The 25,864-nt window shown below is 37.2% G+C and overlaps 1 protein-coding gene across 3 annotated transcripts in view; it reads right to left on the bottom strand.

Annotated features, from left to right (window-relative positions):
• The window catches only part of ARHGAP5 (Rho GTPase activating protein 5), an 81,369-nt gene extending 55,876 nt beyond the window's left edge, over positions 1-25,493 (bottom strand). Inside the window, exons 1-2 of one of the 3 annotated variants that reach the window (XR_007475937.1) lie at positions 25,303-25,493; positions 4,812-8,699 (exon numbers count right to left, since the gene is read on the bottom strand). Coding sequence is in view for 2 of the 3 variants with exons in the window: in XM_033409944.2 (XP_033265835.1) it covers positions 4,812-8,531 (3,720 nt within the window). In the remaining variant the exon portion in view is untranslated. The remainder of the gene's footprint in view (positions 1-4,811; positions 8,700-25,302) is intronic. The other 2 variants (XM_033409944.2, XM_033409943.2) reach the window with 2 other exon arrangements.
• Positions 25,494-25,864: the final 371 nt, after the last annotated feature.

Here is a 25,864-nt window from a genome sequence, read left to right as displayed (position 1 = left end):
TCATTAGAATACCAGCTTATTCTAATGCACCACAAAATTCACAAAGTATTCTACTATTTACTATCTGAATCAAGCTGACAGCACTGAAATGGATACTGAAGAAAAAACAAACTAGTTAAAACACAAGTATATCTCATTGAATGGATGTTAAAAACTGGCAATTTTATCAATATTAACTCAAATTTTCTCATTCAGTTCATTCTCTTAAGCACTATTTTTCAAGCACCTGTTAAGTTAAAGTCAATTCAGTAGGTCACAACCAGCACCCCTTTTTTCACTGCAATAGACTAGAAAATCAAAATAACTTATAAAGTAGGTATTGTTTTGCAAGATTTCCTTTACATAGAAATATTTATGTCTATAACGGGTTATGACTTAAGAAAATCCTTGCAAATCAAGAAATATCTTAGAGGTTTTGTTCCCACAACTAACACTAAACTCATTTTGGGGTATAGAACAAAAGATAATTAAGCATAAAGCCTTCTCTGCTTGGCAGGAATGACAACTAAAGCCCACATTAAGAGAAACAGATCTTTGAGCCTTCCTTAGATGCCACTAATGCCCAAAAGTTATAATCTTCCAATGTCAAGGAACCTGAGAAAATATTCCTAGACTATAGCTCCCATGTTGGAATCAAAGAATGAAGGTAAAAAGAATGAACTTTTCTCTTAGAGGAAAAAAAAAAAAAGAAGTAGTAGTACATAAATTCAGGATCAAAAATCACAGGAGTATTTAATTTAAAAATGAGTCAGGAGACTAATCCAGCAAATGGGTCAAAGGACTATTCTGAAATACAGACAGAGTATACTGAGATATTTCAGGCCTGAAGCACACTATAATAGCATTTATTGAACACTGCTGTATGTCAGGCACTTGAGACACACAGTTCCAATTTCTACCACAATTCCAAGCGAAACATTATCATTCCTAATTTACAGGTGAGGGAATGAGCTAAGAAAGGGTAAGTGGTCTATTTTTACTCTCCCTACCTTTAAGGATCCTCTCTGCTCCTTGGCCATTCAACATTGGTCTAGGCTGTGTTAGGCACTCCTCTGTATTCACTCCCTAGGTCATTTCATCTACTGCCATCTCTACTTCATTGTCTCCTAAATACATATCTCCAACTCAGACCTCTTCTCTGAGGACCTATATATCTAACTGCCTATTTGATATCTCCACTTGAACTCTAAAAGTTTTCATTTCCATCCCTCCACTCCAAACCTGGCAAATTTCCAATGCTCTACGTCAGGAACAGCATCATCATTGATTAAGCCGCACAAGCTAGAAACCAAGGCGATATCTTTCCTATCTCTTTCATCATCTTTACTCTTCCCCCACATATGCAATACATTATCAAATCTTATGTATTTTAAGTATTTCTCAAATCCATCCCATTCTATCCATTGAAACCACTCTCCCTCCCCACTCCAACTATTCAAAGCTTTTACCATGATTCGCTTAGACTACTGTAAATGCCTACTGGTCTTCTGTATCACTCAACCCATACTCCATACAGAAACCCAGTGATTTCAGATCCACTAACTCTGTTAATTTCAATATACTCTTAGGCTAAATAACAAAAATTCCTAACAGTGCTAAAAAGGTCTGCATCTAGTCCCTAGCCTCAAATCTCTCCTTGTATTATTCTCTCCCATAGATCAGGTATCAGCAAATTATGGCCTAGGGGACCAATCCACCCTGCTGCCTGTTTTTAAAAATAGCCATACTGGGCTTCCCTGGTGGCGCAGCGGCTAAGAATCCACCTGCAGATGCAGGGGACATGGGTTCGTGCCCTGGCCTGGGAAGATCCCACATCCTGAGGAGCAACTAAGCCTCTGTGCCACAACCACTGAGCCTGCGCTCTAGAGCCCGCGTGCCTAGAGCCCGTGCTCTGCAACAAGAGAAGCCCTCGCTCACAACTAGAGAAAAGCCCGCACGCAGCAACAAAGACCCAACGCAGCCAAAAATAAATAAATAAATAAAAAGAAGCCATACTCATTCACTTACATGTTGTCCATGCCTGCTTTTTTTTACAGCAGATCTGAGCAATTATAATACAGGAGGTATTACCTTCAAAGTCTCAAATATTTATTATCTTGCTCTTTACAGAAAGTTTGCCAACAACGGCTTTAGATCAATGACTAGCCACAGTGACCTCCTTTAAGAATATGCACATTCTATTCATTCAGCATTAAATATTCTTCCATCCACCCAACCACTCCCCTACTTAAGTCCAATTCATCTATCAGATCTGACAAAATGACAAGTCTCAGGGAAGCCTTTATTCACCCTGTAGACCAGTATATCCCAATTCAGATTAGCCACATTTCAAGTGTTCAACAGCCTCACATGGCTTGGAAGGACAGCTCCAAGTCAGAGGTCTGTGTATTTGGGAGCACTTTGTTCTGTTTTACTGGTAAATGTGCCTGTCTCTGAGCCAATAACACATTATGTTAAATACTAAAGTTTTACGTTATCTGATAGAATAAGCACATGTATCATCACCACTCTACCTCTGCCTTTCTTCTTCAGAAGTGTCCTGGCTATTAAATACTTGGTTTTACTATTTACTCTTCCATATTTGTATTAGAATCAGTGCAGAATTTCTTGAAAAATCTTTGACACTTTGAATGAAACAACACTGAATCTAGAGATAAGTCTGAACAGCAATAACTTCTTTGTGATAAGCCATATTCATGGATAGGAAGGCAATAGTGACCCCATTTACTTAGATCTTCTTTAATGTCTTACAATAAAGTTTTATACTTTTCCACACGGAGGTTTGCACATGATGTTACAATTACTCCCAGGTACTTGATAATCTGCCATGCTTTTAAAAATGGTGTCTTCTCTGATTATTTTTTCTAGTTGTTTACTGCTGATGTATAGAGATGCAACGGACGATTACTGATCTTATATGGAGCTGTTTTGCTCTTTTATTAATACTAATAATTTATCTGTAGATCCCTTTTGGCTTTTACATAGGCAATCATATCATCAGCCAAGAGTGACAATTTTGTTTCTTCCTTTCCAATACTCATCCTTTTAATTTTTTTTCTTATCTTACTGCTTTAACTAGGATCTCTGTATAATACCAACTGGAAGTGGTGATGGTGTGTACATTCTGTCTTGTTCCTGGTTGAAAAGGGAATCCATTTCCCTAATTAGGATGATGCTTACTTGTTTGCATATTTATAGATACCTTTTCTCAAGTAAGTTCTCATCTGTTCATAATTTAGTAGCTTTCTCATTTATTAAATTTTATCAAGTGCTTTTTATATATATTGTTGGATTTTTTCTTTTGGTATTATACATTCACAATCCCTATGTAAAACCCTTAGGGTAAGATATTTTAGAATTCAGAAAATTTTAGTCATCATCCCTACTGTACAGTACAAAAAACGTGTATTAGGTAACAAGCCCAACAAACTGTGGGTCAGTACCTGTATTCAAATACATTAACACAGTTGCAGTGAACTATATGGATATTCACTCTAAATAAGACAATGCTTATATGTAGCCTCACACATTAGTTCAAGTCAGGTTTTCCCACCAAGAACAGGGTAAATCAGATTACACTGCCAAGTTCTAAACAAACTTTTGGTTTTCAGAGGTTATTGGATTTCAAAATTGCAGTTAAGGGTCTGTAGACCTGAACTTTATTTAGAATTTTTGCATGTGCACTCATAAGTAAAATGGGACTAAAATTTTCTTTTCTAATATTACCTGTGACTGGTTCTGGAATTAAGAATAGATAACTTCAGATAATGAATTAAAGAATGTATTCTCCTATTCTATTTTCTGGATTTGTAGAACACTGGAATGATCTGTTCCCTAAAAAGTCTCCTGTAAAATTACCTGGGCCTGGTATTTTTGTGGTAAGATGTAACTATTACTTCATAATTTATTTAATAGTTACAGGATTATTCTAAGCTTTCTTGTCAAGGAGTTTAACTTTGTTTAAACTTTCAAATTTGTTGACATAAAATTGTTGATAGTATTCTCTACTATCTTATTAATCTGATCTATCTGTAATTATATTCCCCTTTTCATTCTCAGGATTTATGCCTTCTCTTTTTATCTGATCAATCTTGCCAGATCTTTGTCTATAGTTTTCTAGTCTAAAAAACGTTAACCATCATCTGAGCCGACAGTGAGCTGTAATCTTTTTGCAACAGCAACATCAAAGATCACTGATCACCGTAACAAATATAATAATCTAAAAGTTTGGAATATTGCAAGAATTACCAAAATGTAACATGGAAGCAAGTAAGAAGTAAGCAAATGCTATTGGAAAAATGGTGCTGATGAAGACTTGCTTGTTGCAGGGTTGCTAGAAACCTTCAATTTGTAAAAAATGCAGTATCTGAGAAGCGCAAAAAGCAAAGCACAATAAAACAAGCTATGTCAATGTATCAAATTAATATTGCAAAATGGTAGATCAAAAGGGAAAAACAGACAAATGGGATGCTTACAGACAAACAGAAAAAAATGAACAAAATCACTTTATATCTGAGTTTCTGCAGAGAGAACACACATATTCAGCTAGAACTTTTATGCTGAAGAATGTGAAATCAAACTTCCACCCCAAATAAGATAAAGCTCAAGTAAATAAAATGTAATAAGTAACAAAAAATAATCTGCCCTCACAAAATACTCAGAAAATTTAAAAGAGCTGTCAATTATATTTACTGAATGACACAGGCAGCCTAAGTTCTCATTGATGTCAAATCCATTCTCTTAAAAAATAATTTTTTAAAAGTCAAAAGCAAACATCTTTAGAAACATTATGAACCATAAATTAAACTTACCTTTTTATCTTCTTTTACTTTGTGTGTTTTCTTCTTCATTTTCTTATCATCTAACTCCTGGTCTGAAGTGATTGCAGGATTATCAATACCACCTTTCCAAGTTTCAACAGGAGAAAGAAGTGGATCTTCTTCACTTCCACGATGTCTTCCTTTTCTTTTTGTTTTAGAAGTGGTGAAAGCTTCATCATCACTTGCATCTGAATGCGTTCTTCTGTAGTATGACTTGGCTTTACTAAATAGGGTTTTAGATTTGTATTTGTATTTTGAAGGTCTCCGTTCCCCATGACTTTTTGAGATTCTATCAGAAAATCCATTTTCCTCATCTCCTTGGGTGTTATTCACAAATGAGTTTCGAATTTTAATAATGCGATTCTGACTATCATCTGGGACAACATATATCTCATCAGAATAGCCCTTCTGTTTGAAAATTGTGTCAATGGGTTCTGAATAGTTATCTGAAGGATCCATATCTTCAGGATGTGCCAAAGGCACCCGGGAGGTCTGTTTTCTTGGATTTTTACCAATACCAGCTTCAATTGTTTTTAAAAGGTTTGGATCCAACTTTTTCACATTTGTCTTAGGTACAACTGGTTTAGGTTTAATAGGTGGAGGCACTTTATGGTTGCGTTCATGGTCATGACAGTTTGGTGTGCTGTGAATAGGATATTCATTTCCTTCCAAATCTAATCTATATCTGGAACGGTCACTAGGCGTTGGAAGCAACTGTACATCATCCCCAATTGGACTATAAGGAGGTGGTGCTTCTGTATCATCATCTGAATCAGGGTAGTTGTTATAGGGAAAACAGTCTCTGGGAGATGGCAGGAAAACATCTTCACTTTGATGGGTTGATTCCCTTGTATTATCAGATAAATAGGAATTTTCTATCATATTTTTTTTCTCTAGAACATCACTGAAAAACAGTGTAAACACCTCAGTTTGCCGATGATACTGAGATAAAGAATACAGTGCTGTAAATTTAGCAGTGATCTCAGTTGCAATGTGTTCTCCTTCAGTCATTAACTCTTTGATGGCTTCATTTTCAAAAAAGTCTGCTTGGCTGTCAGTAACTGCCACCAGCTGTACAGGAATGGTGTCCTGAACTTCTGACAGAAATGCTCGAAGCATTCCCATTGATGCTTTCCGTTTGGCAGAATAAACTAATATATACCCATGAACCAGTTCATCTTTCCTTACTCCAATTGAGGAATGGTATGATAATATTGTGATCTGTATTCGCCTCCTTTTTTCACCAATGATTTTATCAAGCATTAGGGAATTATTCTGTCCAGCTTGAGCAGCACTGCAAGAATGAGAATCAAGGAAGGGTGAAAGAATAAGATCCACACTAAATGGATCACCACACATGGCACACATGACAATTCTCAAGTCAGCTTCTGATACATCCTTATTGGTGGGAACTGGGCTCACCACATCTAAATTATGTTTAACTGATTCTAATACTCCTCTTAGAGCTTGCTTTATTTGGGTTTCATTAAATTTACGAGGATATGTACCAGCAGGTACATCTACAAAAGGACATTGTAACTTGTTTGCCAACTGTTGCCCTTGGTGCCTGAGAATTGGTAGATTCTTACTAATAGAATCTCTCTGATTAGCCAGAATTAATGTAAATGGAAGGTTAGCCATATACTTATCTTTTCTGATCTGAGAAGCTTCCGTTCTTATTTTTCCAATAAATTCCCCAATAAAATTCAGTGACTCAATGGAATTAAATACACAGAAGCACCCATGTGGTTTAAAGGCAGCAGTCCATAACTGACTCAAAAAGTAAGGCGACTTGGCATCAACAGGCCGAAGATCAAGTTCATAAATTTTTCCATCTAAGGCATACTCATCATCAGTGGATTGTGTCCTTATCTCATTTGCTAGTTCTTGGGAAAGGCCATCCTTCCCTAAAATGAAAAGGTTAACTTTATCTATATTGGTACTATCATGATACAACCGTAAGCGGCCATGATCCAACTGCAAAAGACTGCTGGCAAGTAACTGCTCTACTTTAATGTCTGTACAGTTTTGGCCACTAAGACATGTTTCTTTAGTGGGATGATAAACAAATCCTATATGCTTAAGTAGAAGAGACTCCCTATCAGGTGCAAGTTTCTGTAAAGCTTTGTATCTAGGTTCTTCACTCAAAACTGTATGAATTTCACTCATTTTATCTGAACTAGGTGTTGCATTAAGATCTAAATCATAAAAAAGTTCAGAATGTTCAAAAAGCATTTCCTGAAACTCTTCTTTGGCTTTTTCAACTATTTCTCGCTGATGCCTACCATACACCTCTTTGCTATCAGCCTCAGTGATATATTTGAAGGCTTCATCCTCCATAACAAAGCACATAACTTCCTCCCATGGCTGCCCAGGTGAAATAAACTGAATTTTTTCCAAAGTCTTCTTGAATTTTTCCTTCATTTCTACTCTCCTCTTCTCTGATATTAGATGTTGTACATGGTTCTGATAGACTTTTTCAGCTTCTAAAGTGCTCAGGAGGTCAAATGGGATCCGTCTATCATTAATTTTGTCTATATGGTCAGTTTCATCCCAAGGTGTTTTTTCTAGCACCACAAAACATAACTGAAAATCTGCTCTCTTTTCCATTAACTTCAAAGCTTCTGACCAATTCAAATGTTCAATCTCTTCTAGGTTTGGCAAAAGAGTGTTAAAAGCTCTTGGTAAAGTATTTATATATTCTTCTCTTCTTTTTCTTATATGTTCCTGTTTAAGTTGTTCTATATGTTTTGAGAATGTATTTCTGGCCTTTCTTGTTCCCTCTAAGTTGATGTATTCCTCATAATCAGGATGATTTTTCAATTTGTTACTAACAGTTTTCCAAGTTGCATGATAATCTCTCACTGTCTGCACAAGTTTTTCAAACTTATCTGTTGCTGTGACAACAAGCTGTCTCTGCGTTTTATAAGCATCCAGATAGGGAATAATTTTAGGCTTGCCACGAGTTTTATCCAGCATTTGTACCAGTGCAGTGAAACACGTCTCAATGTTGACATTAAATCGTGCAGATGTTTCCACTACAAGAAGGTTCTTTTTGTTTGAAGCAAATGCCTGAACTTCTCTAAGATAATGATCCACACATTCATCACATTTAGTTGCTGCTATTATTACAGGTTTTTTTGATTTTGATAGTTGGACAAAAAGGTTATTTACAAATTTAAGTTGATCATCAAACTTCCTATTGCATCCCTGACTTACGTCAATGCACAATAAAAATCCATCTACATTGAGCTTCCCTTCAGGCATTTGCTTCTGTTCAAAGTCTTGCTCCAAGCCTAGCTGATCAGTGCAAATGTACATCAGTTTTTCTGCTGACTGCAATTTAGAGGCAGCTGCACGTTTTATATATGGTTGCAAATTCGTACTCCGATGAGGCAAGAAAGTCTGGTCATCAATGAACTCAGTTTGTTCAATGACATGAATTTTGCATTCTACTCCATCTTCACCACTTTGTGTTATGTCACCCCAGTACAAAAAATGATCATTGTTTACTACTCGTCCTCCAAAGTCAATGGTGCTAAGCACAGAAGTATGCTCTGGATAATATTCATCTGCTTTTGAGCGTACATATCTATTGCACAAACAAGACTTTCCAACTCCACAGTTACCTTTGTCTTTTTCAGTCCCAGAGAGTCCAACTACACTGATGGTATAGGATGGGGGGCGAGGCTCTTTGTTTTTTGCCATCATAACTCTCTTGTCATGTCTCTACATTCATAAAGATAACCAGATATACTTCTCATTCTGAAAATAAAATCATCTCAAAATACAGATCCCGAATTTCAGAACGATATTTGGTTCTTTGTATTTCCCTCATTTCTGTGCAGAAAGGTCTTCAAGATCATATGGATCATCTTCCTAGAAAGAGAAAAAGGACAAATCTTAATCATGAATTACACATGTCGAATTATATACATATTAAAGATGTTCATAACAAAGCACCAGGCAAGTTAACAATGTTACATGTATTTTAAGAAATCACCAAAGACAGTTTATGATTTACTGTTATAAATGCAAGATGACCTCAAAATTTAAGGCAAATCTAACAACAAGAAAAACTAAATACAAATTTTAATGTGATCTTACAAACTTTAAAATAAAACCCTCTTAACCAAATGTGCATTTTGTTTCTACTTCTTCCTATGAGTTTGAGGAAACAACTAGTCTTTTCCCCTCCCTCAATTTTCCTGCCTTTTCTGACTGGAGGCTGGCTATGTTTGACGATAACTAAAACATACTAGTTGCGTGAGCAACTCTCTCACAACTTTAAAAAACTATCTGCTTTCTGTAACATGGTTCCTCAAAACTTATTCCCTAAAATGGAATTTCATATGAATTTAGCAAGATTTTAGAATTAAAAAAATTTTCAAGAAGTTTCAACATACTCCTGTGAAATCTATCAAATTTTATATCTAAAAGCAATTAAGGATATTCATATACTTAAACAAGGAAATATAAATGAACAGTTAATACAAATAATGACAGCATTTAACTAGATCAATGCTTCTCAAACGATCTAAGGACCTTTTATTTCATATCTGTAAGTCAATTTTTAAAAATACAATGAATGAAATGTTTAAAAAATCTAGGTCCCAGTTTCTTATTAGATTCAAGAGATACAAAATTACTGTCAAATTGTTTCTAAATGTTTTTGATTTCTGTATTTATTCCCTCTGAGTATTTACAAAGAGCTCAGAGATCACATTTTGAGTAGCACAAAGCTAAAGAATTTTACGATTATGTATTTGAGAAAATCTTTTAGAATTATTTGATATACCAACAACATCAAATAAACTTTAAGAATTGCATGTAATTTAATTTAGGTTATTTGTGTGGAAGCAATGAATCAGTCTCTTACGAAGGTATTATTTGGAGATTCTTCACATTCTTTTGAGGTTGAAGGAAAAGCAATACATCATCATTTCTACCACATCAAAATTTCACAAGGAAAATATCCAGTCATGTACATCAACATATGTGAAAATTATCTTCAATCCAGACAAAATAAAAGAATAAAAAGACCATGAGGAAAAAAATAAAGAACCACTACCTGCCCCCAATATGTGGCTTCTCCACTACCCTCAAAATTGCAAGTAAACATCTATTTAGGTTGTGCTGCACATCTGCTATACTAACAACTAATGGTAAAGAGAAATTATTCTTGAAATTTAAATTCTAATATTTCTAGTACAATAATATTTTAAAATAAAATTTCAGATTTATTTTTGTATTCTCTAAGTTTATCCTATCAGCCTCAACCAAGTATTACTTTTAACAATATCAGCCATCTGATATTCAAGCAAAATGTTCATTATCTTCAATTCGGTAATAAATAAAATATTGTCATGTTGAAGGAGCAACATAAGTAGTAGAACACCATGAGTAAATAGAACTGATTTCAAATTCAACTCCTAGTATTTACTAGTTTATGACAATAGTAAAGCCCTAAACCTCTTGAGACATGGTTCCCCCATCTATAAAATAGGGCTGCCTATCTATACAAATTTAAGAACTAATTTTTTCTTTAATGTTAAAGAAAATGTTTAATGTTAATCTTTAATGTTAAGTGCCTAGCAAAGAAAAAAATGCTTAATAAATACTAAGTTCTGTTTTTAAAATTTGATTCTTAGAACCAAGGAAGCTATTGAAGATTTATTAAAAATGATGTGATCAGACTGGTGACTTACAAATATTTATCTGGTAGCAGTATATACAATAACTAGCAGTATAAGAAAGTAGGGCAGTCCCACCCAATGCTCTTAACTCTCTTTCATTAAGTAAAAATTTTTACAAATCTTAACGTGATCAAACTGAATATTTGCACTTAGCACCAAGTTTAACATTCTTTACCTAAACTGCATAAAAGAACAACTGGGCTACTTAATGGATATTTACTGAAAAGACAACAGTGAACTAACTGGATAACAAAGTTATAAACAGTGATAAAAAGGGAAATTAGTTTGTGAAAATAGCATAGTGATTCATAACTAACAATTAAGAAAAAAATTGAAAACACAGTGGAATACAAGGTCTATCCTGCTTTCTTACTAAGCAAGCAAAAAATTGCAGAAGATATCCTTTTAAATGTACATCAAAAGAAAACATAACCAGTGATTACTCTGGGGAATTTTTACATTAAACAGTACAAACACTAGAACTACATATAGCTCTTTATTAACTCTTTGGTAGACAAACATCTATTCTGAAAACTAAGAGCAATTCAAAGAAGTTTAAGACTATCCCCTGCTTTCCAGCTTAAGAGACACAAAGCTGTTAATAGAAAGGTAACAATACAACATCATATGGACCTGAATACTGCAGAAAAATTTCAACTACAAATCTAATCCTTGTCATAATGGTCACATCTTTGTTAATATTTTTTACATATACTTATCGAAACACATGAAAAGAATCATTCATGCTCTCCTAGAGCATAAACCTCAAAAGACTGAGATACTTTTCTATCTAAAGTTATGGAGTATAAGAGAAGAAATAAAAACACTATCACAAAATCAATTTTTTAAGTTTCAGAAAGAAAAAGGCCTTAAAAGTAAATGAAGATGAGTGGAGGCATGAAGTCTTCACGCTTTCATCAGTCATTGAAAACTGGAAAGCTTTTTATCTAACAGACAAAAAAAACCCCTCTATTATGTGGTTTTTTTTTTTTTTGCGGTGCGAAGGCCACTCACCGCTGTGGCCTCTCCCGTTGCGGAGCACAGGCTCCGGACGCGCAGGCTCAGCGGCCATGGCTCATGGGACCAGCCGCTCCGCGGCACGTGGGATCTTCCCGGACCGGGGCACGAACCCGTGTCCCCTGCATCGGCAGGCGGACTCCCAACCACTGCGCCACCAGGGAAGCCCCTCTATTATACTGAGGATAATTTTTAATACTAAGGCTTCAACACATCCTAATTAATTTGTTAGTGGCAGTCTCTGAATTACAAATACTGAAGTTTAAATTAAAAATAAGGTAGCTTTGTGTGTCATTTATGGTTAACAAACCAAATTTACAGTAAACTACCAATTAGACACAGTGAGGAACATCCATATTCTTTTTTCTAACGATGCTCTCAGGCAGGCTACCTGCTGGTATTCTGAAGTCAGATCCAGAGTTTATGTCATGAGTCGCCATATAGTGATTTTCAAATTCTGGTGGGAAAATTCTTTCATCTAGAGGTGGGAAAGAACACTGGGCAAATAAATAGTTGCTCTCTCCAACTCTTCATCAGAGCAGTGTCTTCTTTATTTGATTTACAGGTTTACTTAACTCAGAAACTAAAGTTTATAAAAGTGTTTTCAGATTTTTTAAATGTTTCAGAAATCCTAGACCAGAAAAAAAAAAATTGTTGCCATCCTGCCCTCAAAAAGATTTTGCCATTTGTTTGAGTGAGTATGCTATTACCACCCCAAGGGAGAAAGACAGCTCTCATGAGATTGGCTGTAATAGGTTATACAGAAATTTACTTTCAGACACTTGGATAGTTTATACATACATGAATTATCCACTGGCCCTCACTATCCAAGTCAAAACTGCCCTCATTAACTAACCAAGGTAATTTTTCTGCTGTGCTGAGAAAAAAAGAATGCCTTCTGTTTTTTTTTGTTTTGAGTTCCCACTAATAAGCTAATGGCCAATGTCTACAGGCAGCCTGGCCAATGTCTATAGGCAGCCTGTTTGATTTAATTTGAAAATTCCTTTCAAATATTTTTAATGGTAATATTTGACTATGTCAATCCAGACATATCTTTTCTATTTTTTTTTTTTTTTTTTTTTTGGCGGTACGCGGGCCTCTCACTGTTGTGGCCTCTCCCGTTGCGGAGCACAGGCTCCAGACGCACAGGCTCCGCGGCATGTGGGATCTTCCCGGACCGGGGCACGAACCCGTGTCCCCTGCATCGGCAGACGGACTCTCAACCACTGCGCCACCAGGGAAGCCCCTCTTTTCTATTTTTGACATAACTATTTTCATATAACTAAAAATACCTTGTTCTCTCTAACATCTACTATCATGCTGATTTTTGCTCATGGAAAAACCAAGATAAAAACAATGACCTACTCAAAGTTAGAGGGTTAAGATGAGTCTCTTGATGACCAATCTTTACTTTCTTAAGCAGTAGTGCTGCTTTTAATAGTTTGCAATCAGTTTCTCATCCTGCCTTTAAGACTACCCTATAAACTTTCACTTCAAGGAAATGTTTAGATTAAGCATCCTTACAGAAATTAATGACAATGTACAATTTTTGAGTGGAACTGTCCTACAGTTGTCTGCTGCAATGAAGCTACCTCTACAACTAAGTTTTCTGAGCAATTTTAAGCCATTCAAACGTAACGTGCTCCTTTTAATGGAGTTTTAATAACATGAAGTGGTTTTCTGCCCAAAAAAAAATGTTTTTAAGTTCTATAAGGGATCTAGGAAACTGAAAAGATTCTTATTAATTCTGGACTTAAACTAAATTTTGTTTTGTACCTTTTCACAAAACTATTGCACTCAATCAATAAAAAGTATATTTTAAAAACTATTTTACACTTTTAAGTTACCATACTGTGTCAGGAAATTCTTGCTGGCCCTATCTTCAAAATACATCCAAAATTTATTGCTTTTCACTACCTTTATTGTTATAACTCTGATCTCATTCCACTGTCATCTCTGGCTCTGGATTATTCCAAAGGCTTCTAAACTAATTTCTCTGCTTCCACTCCTGCTCCCCTTCCCCCGTCTGTTCATAGAGCAGCCAGAGTAATTCTTTTAAAACTTAAGTCAGACCCTTCCTTTCTTTTGCTCAAAACTCTCCAGTGGCTCCTAAAAATAAAAGCCAAGTCCTTTCAATGGCTTTCTACAAGATCTACCTTCTCCAGCCCTACCTTACTCTCTGACCTACTCTCATACTATTCTCCCCATTCTCATTCTATTCCAGTCACAGTGAGAAACCCTGAACTGTTGCTCAACAAGCCAAACATTTTCCTACCTTTGCACTTATTTTCCTAATACTCCCCAAATTCTCCTTTGCTTACCCTCCTAACTTACTATACAACTTACTTCTTTATTATCTGTCATTAACTCTATCCCTCTCCCTGCCCCACTCCAGGTTTAATAAAGATGCACAAAGGCACAAATCTGTTCATTCCATCATCTGGGCTCCCAAGAGCCCAGAACAGTCCTTCCCACCTAGTAGCTATTCAACAAATGCATGAATGCTAATAAATATTAAAATCAAATGTTCTTAAATCTTCGGTTAAAAAAAAAAAAGTAAAGCATGTTAGGTTTACTAAATAGGTGCCATGATTTACTAATCTAAAAGATTTTCTAAAGCTACTTATGGAGAAAATATACATATATTCAAGGTCCCAAAATTTTTTGTCAAAAATTAAGCCATCAGAATAAAGACTAACTATAATCTATAATACTGTACAGGCATACCTCGGAGATATTGCAGGTTTGGTTGCAGACCACCACAAGAAAGGAAGTATCACAATAACGTACCACCACAAGAAAACAAGTATCACAATAACATAAGTCACATGAATTTTTTGGTTTCTCAGTGCATATGAAAGTTATGTTTACACTATACTGTAGTCTACTAAGTGTTCAGTACCATTATGTCTAAAAAAACAATGTACATACCTTAACTAAAAAATAATGCTGTTGGAAAAATGGTGTCTATAGACTTGCTCTACACAGGGTTGCCAAAAACCTTGAATGAGCAAAAACACAGTATCTGTGAAGCGTAATAAAATGTATGCCTGTATTCAGCCAGAATAATCATCTAACTTTTATTTTTGACACCTAAAAATTTTTTTAAATCACAACTATTTACTACAGAAAACATTTCAAAGACCTAATTACGCAGAAGCAGCTCTGTAATTATGTGCTCCATCTTCTTTAAGTCAAATAGAGAAAATATCCCTTAAATAAACAAATATTCAAGACAGAAGCAGATCCAAGCCCAAAGGTGATCATATATTCCACAATCTTAGGTAAACTTATCGAGAACAGTTTGAGAATAAAAACATCAACTGTATACTAAAAGATGAATATGGCATAATATTGCCTTAAAATATACTTTTCTTAATGTTGCTAATTCTCAATGATAAATATATGCCATAAAAATTAGAAGAGGAAATGGAAAAGTCATTTTAACATATAAAAGATAGCTAAGTAAACAATGTTAACACCTGTAGGAGAGTCAATCATATTCCATGTTTTCTTTGACCAAGGTCTGTACCACATAAGCACACTATCTTAAGGGTGAAAGGAATGCTAAAGTCATCATTCCTATGAATTAGTCTTTATTGAAGCATATCTTGGTAAGATTCAGGATAAACTGTTAGGATGGAGATTTTGTTTTGTTTTTTACCATATTCCTAGCACTCAGATCAGTGCCTGACACACAGTGGGTGCTCAAGTATTTGATGACTGAATGAATCAATCTCCAGACTCGGATCCCAAACCACTGGACAATCTGGAAGTCATATTCGCAGTCACAATTAACAAAATCACACACTATTATGGGTCCATAGGTTTAGCACAGCAGAATATTCTAATATAAAAAGTCCAGTATTTTTTCCAAGATCTTTAGTCTGCTCATTAACAAATTATGGGTTTATAAACATTAAGCCTGAAGGGTACCTTCCAGAAGGGTCTCAGTAGGCAGTACTCTTGAGATCTCCCCAAAACCTACTCAGCAAAGGTAATTCTGCTTTTATCCATTTTTATCTTTTGATATTTCAAGGATTTATTGTTTGAAAAAGTTTCATTGCAGAAAATATTTGAAAAGCAATGATGTAAACTACTCCCTAGATAAACTGCCTATCCTGTTTTTAATCCACACTTTCCTCTAACAACATGTTGCCTCTGAGGACATGGTGTCGAAGTTATTCTAAACTCTTCCTAGTCCATTTCCTTATTCTGTGATGAAAACAGAAGAACCAACAGTAACCTCATTTACATCAACCTATGTAAGCAACCCATTAAGTACATACTGTGCTTAGCTACTATTTGCTTAGCTTTATGTCAGAAGTTTTGAGGGTACAAAGGTATGTACAGGGAAGTCCACTAAGCCAGGCTATGAATATGCTCCCTTCCAGGGTCTGAGTCCTTTCTTCTCACTTTGAAGAACTGAAAAGCAGGGGGAAAGGGCATAATTTAACGTTTGTTATTGTAATGCTACACAGGAGGGAAAACAAACTGTATTAAGTTTAACAATATTCTTAATTATGGGAACATTAGGTGGTCAAATAAGAATCTCAAAAAGGGGTATAGACTAAAAAGGAGGTATGGATTTTTTTTAAAAGGCTGAAAAACACTTTCCCCACTATTTTTAAGAAGCTTTATATATAGCACCATAGCTGAGGAGTCATAGGCAGTGTGCTATACTATGGAACTGATAAATGTAACAGGAATTCAAAGAAATGAAAAATCAGTACATATTGGTATAGGTCAGGGCTTGGAAAACTTTTTCTGTAAAAGGCCAGACAGTAAATATTACAGCCATAGACAATACTTACAAAAATGATCACTGGTTATTTATGGACAATGAAATTTGAATTCCATATAATTTTCACATATATCAAAATATTATTCTTTTAACTGTTTCCTCAACCATTTCAAAATGTAAAAAGCCATTAAATGAAAACAGGCAGCAGGCTGGATTTGGCCCAGAGGCTATAATCTGCAGACCCCTGCAACAGATTAAAGGATCTGAGTAAACTCTGAAAACAGACTGGATTTGGATTTTAAAAAGAAGTCCTTCCTGGTGTGTGATTAGGGTGGAGTGGTTGAGCACAGCTGCCATGTTGGAAAGTAGAAACTTATTTCTTATTTATTTCTGAAGATATAAGATCTATGGAAGGTCTTCAAGGGCAAACGTGAGTTAGACTTTGTAATGAGCAATAAGAAGCCATTCCAGATTAGACGTAGAATACAAAACTGGATTTGGTAGGGCACAATGCCCAAGAGATGTACATATACTAGAGGCTTGAAAGCACCTGAACTATCACAGAACTGAAAACAGCAGTCCAAGACAAAGATCTTGGTGACTGGCTGCTAGATAAAAGAAATAAAAACAAATGAGTCAATGTTTCTTAAAGAAAAACTAATCAGTCCCAGCAACAGATGGTGCTATCACTTGAGTTTCAGGTAACAGTATTACCAAGACAAATGAAAATACAGAAATGAAATGAGGCAAAGTCAAGATCAGTAACATCAATTTCAAGATCATAAACTTTAGAAAATTATTTAAGAGGCCATTTGATTTAATACTCTTTTTAACAAGTATCCAAAGAGTTACAAACTTACAGAGAAGAGTAGAAATCTGGATCTCAGTTTCCCAGATCATAGGAATGTTAATTTTCTACCTTCTCTTTAGTAATCAACCAAAGTAAAAATAAAGGAGCAAATAAAAAGAGATACATTATCCTGACTCTGGAAAGGCAAGTATAGAAAGAAACGTAAAATACTGGATCACAATATTGGATCACTAGGAAGAAAAAAAACAAACTATATACCTTAACAGAAGCCAAAGAATGAGTTTTCCAAGGCTGTTTGACAATGCCAAATATAATAACAAGGACAGTGATGAAGATGTAATTTGTTTATTTCCCGATTACTCCTCCTATTAACCTTGTGTTAACACTTTTCCCCAATCCTTCAATTTGGCTCACAACATACAAACTGATGCTCTTACATTTTTACCTTATATTTTCTCCTCACCTGTCAATTTATCCACACTTCCCCTGTGCTTTGGGTCCACAGTGCCATTAACTTAAATGTTTTTCTCACTCATTCGAATCCTAGGCAACTTGCAAATGACATCTCCTTTATCTAAATTCCTTTACACCAATTTTTAAATCAATAGGTACTACCTTGTATATGGCTCTTCTACTCTACTTCTAACTGGCATTTAACTATTCCTAAATTGTCAAGCTCACTCCCCACCAAAGCTTTTAAGGGAGCAATATTTTATATTTCCTTGTATCACTCACAGTGCCTAGCTGTTCAATAAAATACTGGTCAGGGATAATAAAATAGACTAAATCTAATACGAAGATAGAAAAATAAAAATTCACCTTTCCATTAACTCTTCATGATGAAAAGCTTGAGAATCTAACCAAATGGAACATACCAGTCATATTTTAACCCTAAAACTACAAAGTTATGCATAATTTTTTCCCAACAGTCTAATTCTAAGGAGTAAAACACACAGACATGACCAAATATTAACAACCTACTTTATCTGACTGCAAATCTAAGGAATTGTGGACAGTCAACCTCCAAAATACAGTGAAAAAACAAAAACCTTTTTTGTCTCTCTTACATTCAAACTCCTATTTGCAGTCAAAACATCCAAATTCAAATGCTTCTTCTGTAAAGGTTTCCCAAAGAGGCCCTGACAGAAACAGTGGTTCTCTTTTCCGCATCTCTTAGTACTTGTAACTATTTATTCCTGGTAAAGTTACTACTAACTTATCTTGGTACCCCCAAGGCCAGGCATAAAATAAGTGCCAAAAAAGATAATCTGAACTAATGAATACAAATTGGAGGCTTTCAAAAAATTCCTTTAACTTTAAAACAAAGACTATTAGAAGAGACAAAGAAGGACACTACATAATGATCAAGGGATCGATCCAAGAGGAAGATATAACAATTGTAAATATTTATGCACCCAACATAGGTGCACCTCAATACATAAGGCAAATACTGACAACCATAAAAGGGGAAATCGACAGTAACACATTCATAGTAGGGGACTTTAACACCCCACTTTCACCAATGGACAGATCATCCAAAATGAAAATAAATAAGGAAACACAAGCTTTAAATGATACATTAAACGAGATGGAGTTAATTGATATTTATAGGACACTCCATCCAAAAACAACAGAATACACATTTTTCTCAAGTGCTCATGGAACATTCTCCAGGATAGATCATATCTTGGGTCACAAATCAAGCCTTGGTAAATTTAAGAAAATTGAAATTGTATCAAGTATCTTTTCTGACCACAACGCCATGAGACTAGATATCAATTACAGGAAAAGATCTGTAAAAAATACAAACACATGGAGGCTAAACAATACACTACTTAATAATGAAGTGATCACTGAAGAAATCAAAGAGGAAATCAAAAAATACCTAGAAACAAATGACAATGGAGACACAACGACCCAAAACCTGTGGGATGCAGCAAAAGCAGTTCTAAGGGGGAAGTTTATAGCAATACAAGCCCACCTTAAGAAGCAGGAAACATCTAGAATAAACAACCTAACCTTGCACCTCAAGCAATTAGAGAAAGAAGAACAAAAAAACCCCAAAGCTAGCAGAAGGAAAGAAATCATAAAAATCAGATCAGAAATAAATGAAAAAGAAATGAAGGAAACAATAGCAAAGATCAATAAAACTAAAAGCTGGTTCTTTGAGAAGATAAACAAAATAGATAAACCACTAGCCAGACTCATCAAGAAAAAAAGGGAGAAGACTCAAATCAATAGAATTAGAAATGAAAAAGGAGAGGTAACAACTGACACTGCAGAAATAAAAGAGATCACGAGAGATTACTACAAGCAACTCTATGACAATAAAATGGACAATCTGGAAGAAATGGACAAATTCTTAGAAATGCACAACCTGCCAAGACTGAATCAGGAAGAAATAGAAAATATGAACAGACCAATCACAAGCACTGAAATTGAAACTGTGATTAAAAATCTTCCAACAAAGAAAAGCCCAGGACCAGATGGCTTCACAGGCGAATTCTATCAAACATTTAGAGAAGAGCTAACACCTATCCTTCTCAAACTCTTCCAAAATATAGCAGAGGGAGGAACACTCCCAAACTCCTTCTACGAGGCCACCATCACCTTGATACCAAAACCAGACAAGGATGTCACAAAGAAAGAAAACTACAGGCCAATATCACTGATGAACATAGATGCAAAAATCCTCAACAAAATACTAGCAAACAGAATCCAACAGCACATTAAAAGGATCATACACCATGATCAAGTGGGGTTTATTCCAGGAATGCAAGGATTCTTCAATATACGCAAATCTATCAATGTAATAAACCATATTAACAAACTGAAGGAGAAAAACCATATGATCATCTCAATAGATGCAGAGAAAGCTTTTGACAAAATTCAACACCCATTTATGATAAAAACCCTGCAGAAAGTAGGCATAGAGGGAACTTTCCTCAACATAATAAAGGCCATATATGACAAGCCCACAGCAAACATCATCCTCAATGGTGAAAAACTGAAAGCATTTCCACTAAGATCAGGAACAAGACAAGGTTGCCCACTCTCACCACTCTTATTCAACATAGTTTTGGAAGTTTTAGCCACAGCAATCAGAGAAGAAAAGGAAATAAAAGGAATCCAAATCGGAAAAGAAGAAGTAAAGCTGTCACTGTTTGCAGATGACATGATCCTATACATAGAGAACCCTAAAGATGCTACCAGAAAACTACTAGAGCTAATCAATGAATTTGGTAAAGTGGCAGGATACAAAATTAATGCACAGAAATCTCTGGCATTCCTATATACTAATGATGAAAAATCTGAAAGTGAAATCAAGAAAACACTCCCATTTACCATTGCAACAAAAAGAATAAAATATCTAGGAATAAACCTACCTAAGGAGACAAAAGATCTGTATGCAGAAAATTATAAGACACTGATGAAAGAAATTAAAGATGATACAAATAGATGGAGAGATATACCATGTTCTTGGATTGGAAGAATCAACATTGTGAAAATGACTCTACTACCCAAAGCAATCTATAGATTCCATGCAATCCCTATCAAACTACCACTGGCATTTTTCACAGAACTAGAACAAAAAATTTTGCAATTTGTATGGAAACACAAAAGACCCCGAACAGCCAAAGCAATCTTGAGAACGAAAGAAGGAACTGGAGGAATCAGGCTCCCAGACTTCAGACTATACTACAAAGCTACAGTTATCAAGATGGTATGGTACTGGCACAAAAACAGAAAGATAGATCAATGGAACAGGATAGAAAGCCCAGAGATAAACCTATGCACATATGGTCACCTTATCTTTGACAAAGGAGGCAGAAATGTACAGTGGAGAAAGGACAGCCTATTCAATAAGTGGTGCTGGGAAAACTGGACAGCTACATGTAAAAGTATGAGATTAGATCACTCCCTAACACCATACACAAAAATAAGCTCAAAATGGATTAAAGACCTAAATGTAAGGCCAGAAACTATCAAACTCTTAGAGGAAAACATAGGCAGAACACTCTATGACATAAATCACAGCAAGGTCCTTTTTGACCCACCTCCTAGAGAAATGGAAATAAAAACAAAAGTAAACAAATGGGACCTAATGAAACTTAAAAGCTTTTGCGCAGCAAAGGAAACCATAAAGAAGACCAAAAGACAACCCTCAGAATGGGAGAAAATATTTGCAAATGAAGCAACTGACAAAGGATTAATCTCCAAAATTTATAAGCAGCTCATGCAGCTTAATAACAAAAGAACAAACAACCCAATCCAAAAATGGGCAGAAGACCTAAATAGACATTTCTCCAAAGAAGATATACAGACTGCCAACAAACACATGAAAGAATGCTCAACATCACTAATCATTAGAGAAATGCAAATCAAAACTACAATGAGATATCATCTCACACCAGTCAGAATGGCCATCATCAAAAAATCTAGAAACAATAAATGCTGGAGAGGGTGTGGAGAAAAGGGAACCCTCTTACACTGTTGGTGGGAATGTAAATTGATACAGCCACTGTGGAGAACAGTATGGAGGTTCCTTAAAAAGCTACAAATAGAACTACCATATGACCCAGCAATCCCACTACTGGGCATATACCCTGAGAAAACCATAATTCAAAAAGAGTCATGTACCAAAATGTTCATTGCAGCTCTATTTACAATAGCCCAGAGATGGAAACAACCTAAGTGTCCATCATCGGATGAATGGATAAAGAAGATGTGGCACATATATACAATGGAATATTACTCAGCCATAAAAAGAGACGAAATTGAGCTATTTGTAATGAGGTGGATAGACCTAGAGTCTGTCATACAGAGTGAAGTAAGTCAGAAAGAGAGAGACAAATACCGTATGCTAACACATATATATGGAATTAAAAAAAAAAATGTCATGAAAAACCTAGGGGTGAAACAGGAATAAAGACACAGACTTACTAGAGAATGGACTTGAGGCTATGGGGAGGGGGAAGGGTAAACTGTGACAAAGCGATAAAGAGGCATGGACATATATACACTACCAAACGTAAGGCAGTTAGCTAGTTGGAAGCAGCCGCATAGCACAGGGAGATCAGCTCGGTGCTTTGTGACTGCCTGGAGGGGTGGGATAGGGAGGGTGGGAGGGAGGGAGACGCAAGCGGGAAGAGATATGGGAATATATGTGTATATATAACTGATTCATTTTGTTGTGAAGCTGAAACTAACATACCATTGTAAAGCAATTATACTCCAATAAAGATGTTAAAAAAAAAAATTCCTAATGCAGATGATTTCTTTTTTCAAAGGAATTTTTATATTTAAGTATTGATACAATACACTTAATAGACAAAAATAAAGGCTGCCCTGGTTTTGAAGGGTGGGGTATCAGAGGAAGTCTCAAGACATCCAGCAAAAATCCATAAGGGATCCAAGGAACAGAATTTGAAAACCAATTAAAGTTCATACTTAAAATTCTTAGTACTGAACTATTTTTTCTTAATTTTCCGAGTTTGAGAAAATTATCAACAACCTTCATGTAAACAAATAGGAGCTTGATTACTCAAGTCACCAAATAATGGATCACTTCATAAAGTTTCTTCACAGTTCTTTAAAAAGCCGAATTCCCTTGGTGTACTTCAAATGTATTTTACAAACATCCTTTAGGAACATAAGACATTACTAAAACAGAACACTATACAGCGTTTCTTGAGTGAACTATATTACCTGTATCCTTCCTTGGTGGGCAAAGAAACAATTAGCCCAAATAAAGTTTTAAAAATAATATCTATGGAAACTGAAGTTGTGAAAATTAAAGCATTCTGTAGTTATCAAGAAAATCTCTGTTATGCCATTTCATATTTAAGAAGTGAATACTAAAGGCAACACTTACCTTAAGTCCTGCTAATGATGAAAAAGTAAAAGTTTAGTAAGCTCTTCTTGAGAAATAATTTTTTCAATTTAAAAGTGAGTGACAAAACTATTATTCTAAGCTGTGCCACAACTTCAATTCCAAAAAAAGAATGCAAGTACAGTATTTTATTCCTTAAAAAATCTTAACTTTCAAGGTCAAAATAATTTTCTCCGAAAGAGCAAGTGTGCAGATTTAAATCTGCCTTTCAAACATAAAAAGATGGGGGTGGGGGCATGGTTTGAAAACATTTAGGATAAGTACCATGTGACAGAAGTAAGATATTAATTTTGCAATACAATTTCTAAATGGCTAATTTAAATGTGGGGGAGGGGTGCTAAAAAATTGATAAAGATATCAGATTCTGTGACAATTCTTTCTCATATCAAAGTGTAACACACCCCATTCCCCAGTGCTCTTACAATTAACGTACAAAGAATGGTAAAATAAGACATGCTGAGGTGGGTTAAAAAAAAATGTAGCCTACACATGACAACCAAATCGACTGTTATCTAGTCACCTGTATTGCTCTAATTTTTGCTTTAAGTCCATCTGATCAATAGTGCTATTTCTTGAAAGTTAAATGCACAGGTATTCCCAGCTTTTCAGTCATGTATGTTTAGTCATATGCTCCAAGGCCTATAAAAGTTTTTGGTGATCTGCATTTACCAGCCTCTTCCTCTGATCTATTGATACTACAGATACAAGAAATGTGAGTCAATTACAAAGAACACATGAAAAAGCCAAAAATGAGAAAGCAATTTAAAATGGAAGCAAAACCTTAATCTGGAAACTGTCTAGCAGGTTACCTATATGGTCAGTATGTCTATCTAAAAATACTAAGAGTACAGTTTTATCACATTAAAGTCAAATAAACTGGAATTGACAGCAAAACACTTCCAAACACAATTTATTAACATATCTTACTTAACTAAATATTTTTCTTAAGAGTTGAATCTAGATCACATTTTTGTTAAAAGAACCATCTTAAATGGAGACTTAGAGAAATATGCCCTGAAATGAAGGAGAACAGCAATGTAAATAAACACTCCCTAATATACTATTCAAATTGAATACTGGTTTTGGATTTAAGTGGAGTCGACAAACCCCGCCCCCCCAACACCTGTAGAAGACAGCATAAGCAAAAATCAGTAAATATAGCGATGCATTTCACTGTTTTATACCTGTTTTACACCTGTTTTATACCTGAACACTTTTTAAAGAATGATGTCGTTTCCTACCAATCACAAAGGCAAATGCAAATTATCGTTGGGAATTTAAAGTTAAAAACGCGCGTACACACCATCTGCATGCCTATTTTGGCCTAAATTTAGAACATTTAAATTCCCATATATTCAGCATGGGCCCAGACTGGAGCTTCTCCCCTACAACTTTCTCGAAATTTTACTAAACGTCCTGATAGTTTGCCTTGACTTCCGAGCACCTTTCAGCCTCAGCTGCACCAAGAGCGTCCACCTCACTTGCATTTCTAGTAACGCTGGAGAGGGAGGGTGTGAAGGAGTGAGTGTATTTATGTGTGGATAAGTGCGCGCGCGCTCCCGCGAAGCTCCCCACCCCCACCCCGATACTTTTCTTTAGTGGAAACAGGGAGAATCTAGAGGTTATTCTAGCGAGAACTCAGTATCAAAGGCTCACCCAGTCGCAGTCAACCCTTAGGACTCTTGTGTTTTGGTTGCGCAGCGCAACTTCTCATATCCTACCCTGAGCTTTAGGAGCAGACGGGAAATTGGTGAACAGAACCCAGGGAGGAGTGGGGGAGCTAGGGGAAAAAAGTGAAAGGGCCGATCCCCCAGAAAGACGCTCAAGTTTGCAACGAGGATTGTGTCTCCGCGAATATGCGCCCACCCCCTCTCCCCCTTCCAGGTGGAACTCGTTAACAGCAGCCACCCGGGCAACAGACACGGCCACCTTCCTCCCCCACGCACCATCCGAGACCAGAGCAAGTGAGGGCGGCGGGCGAGGTCGGACACCCGGCGGGGCCCGCGTGATCCCCGGCCGCCACCAGGCCTCCGCCGACCCCTGCCCCGTCACCTGTGGAGAAAGCGCCCCCCACCCCCACGGCCTCTCTGCCCTTCACGCCGCCCGTATCCTCCCCGCGGCAACCGCTCCCCGCCCCGGCCTGCAAGGACCGAGCGCGGCGCCAGGCTCCCCTCGGCGGCTGCGGGGCCCCAGCCCCTTGAACTGGTTACAACCGGCGGCGGCGACCGAGCGGGACAGAGGGCAGCGGGCGGCTGGAGGGTCCCCGGCGGGGAGGGGGCGAGCCGGCAGGCCCGAAGGAGCAGGGAGTCGCAAGGTCCTACCTAACACCGTCGGTCTCCTCCATCTCCTCCTCAACGGCAGCGGTCCCGGCGGTGGCGGCGGCAGCGACATTCCTGGGGAGCGCTCCCGCCGCCGCCTCCTCCTCCACTCTCTGCTCGTCTCTCTTCCCCGGCGCGCTCACCGTGCGCCGCGTCCCTTCAGCCACCTCCCCCCGCCCTCCCCAACACACACGCCCCGAAACCTCAAGCCCTACGGCTCCCGCGGCCGGGTAACCCACCCTCCCTCCCTCCCTCCCCGCCACCAGCGGCGGCCCCGTCCCTCCCCCCTTCCCCAGCGCCCGCCGCCGCGCCGGGCTCAGTAATGGCGGCCACTCGGGCTCCCTCGCGCTGACGGATCTCTCCCTCTCTCCCGAACTTTACCTCAGCATCTCTCCCGGCGCGCACCGCCGGAACGCACGCGCGCGCGCGCGCTGCCACACACACGGCCGGGGGCGGAGCGGCGGCGCAGCCTCGACGGGGCGCGCGCGCGCGCAGCCACAGCGCCCTCCCCACAATCCCCCGCCCCCGCCGCCCTCACCTCGCGACGCCTCCCGCGCCGCGAGCC

Source organism: Orcinus orca, chromosome 2 (assembly GCF_937001465.1).
Source record: "Orcinus orca chromosome 2, mOrcOrc1.1, whole genome shotgun sequence".
Classification (NCBI taxonomy): Eukaryota; Metazoa; Chordata; class Mammalia; order Artiodactyla; family Delphinidae; genus Orcinus; species Orcinus orca.
Note: the sequence above shows the minus strand (reverse complement) of the source record. Positions and strands in the feature narration are given on the sequence as shown.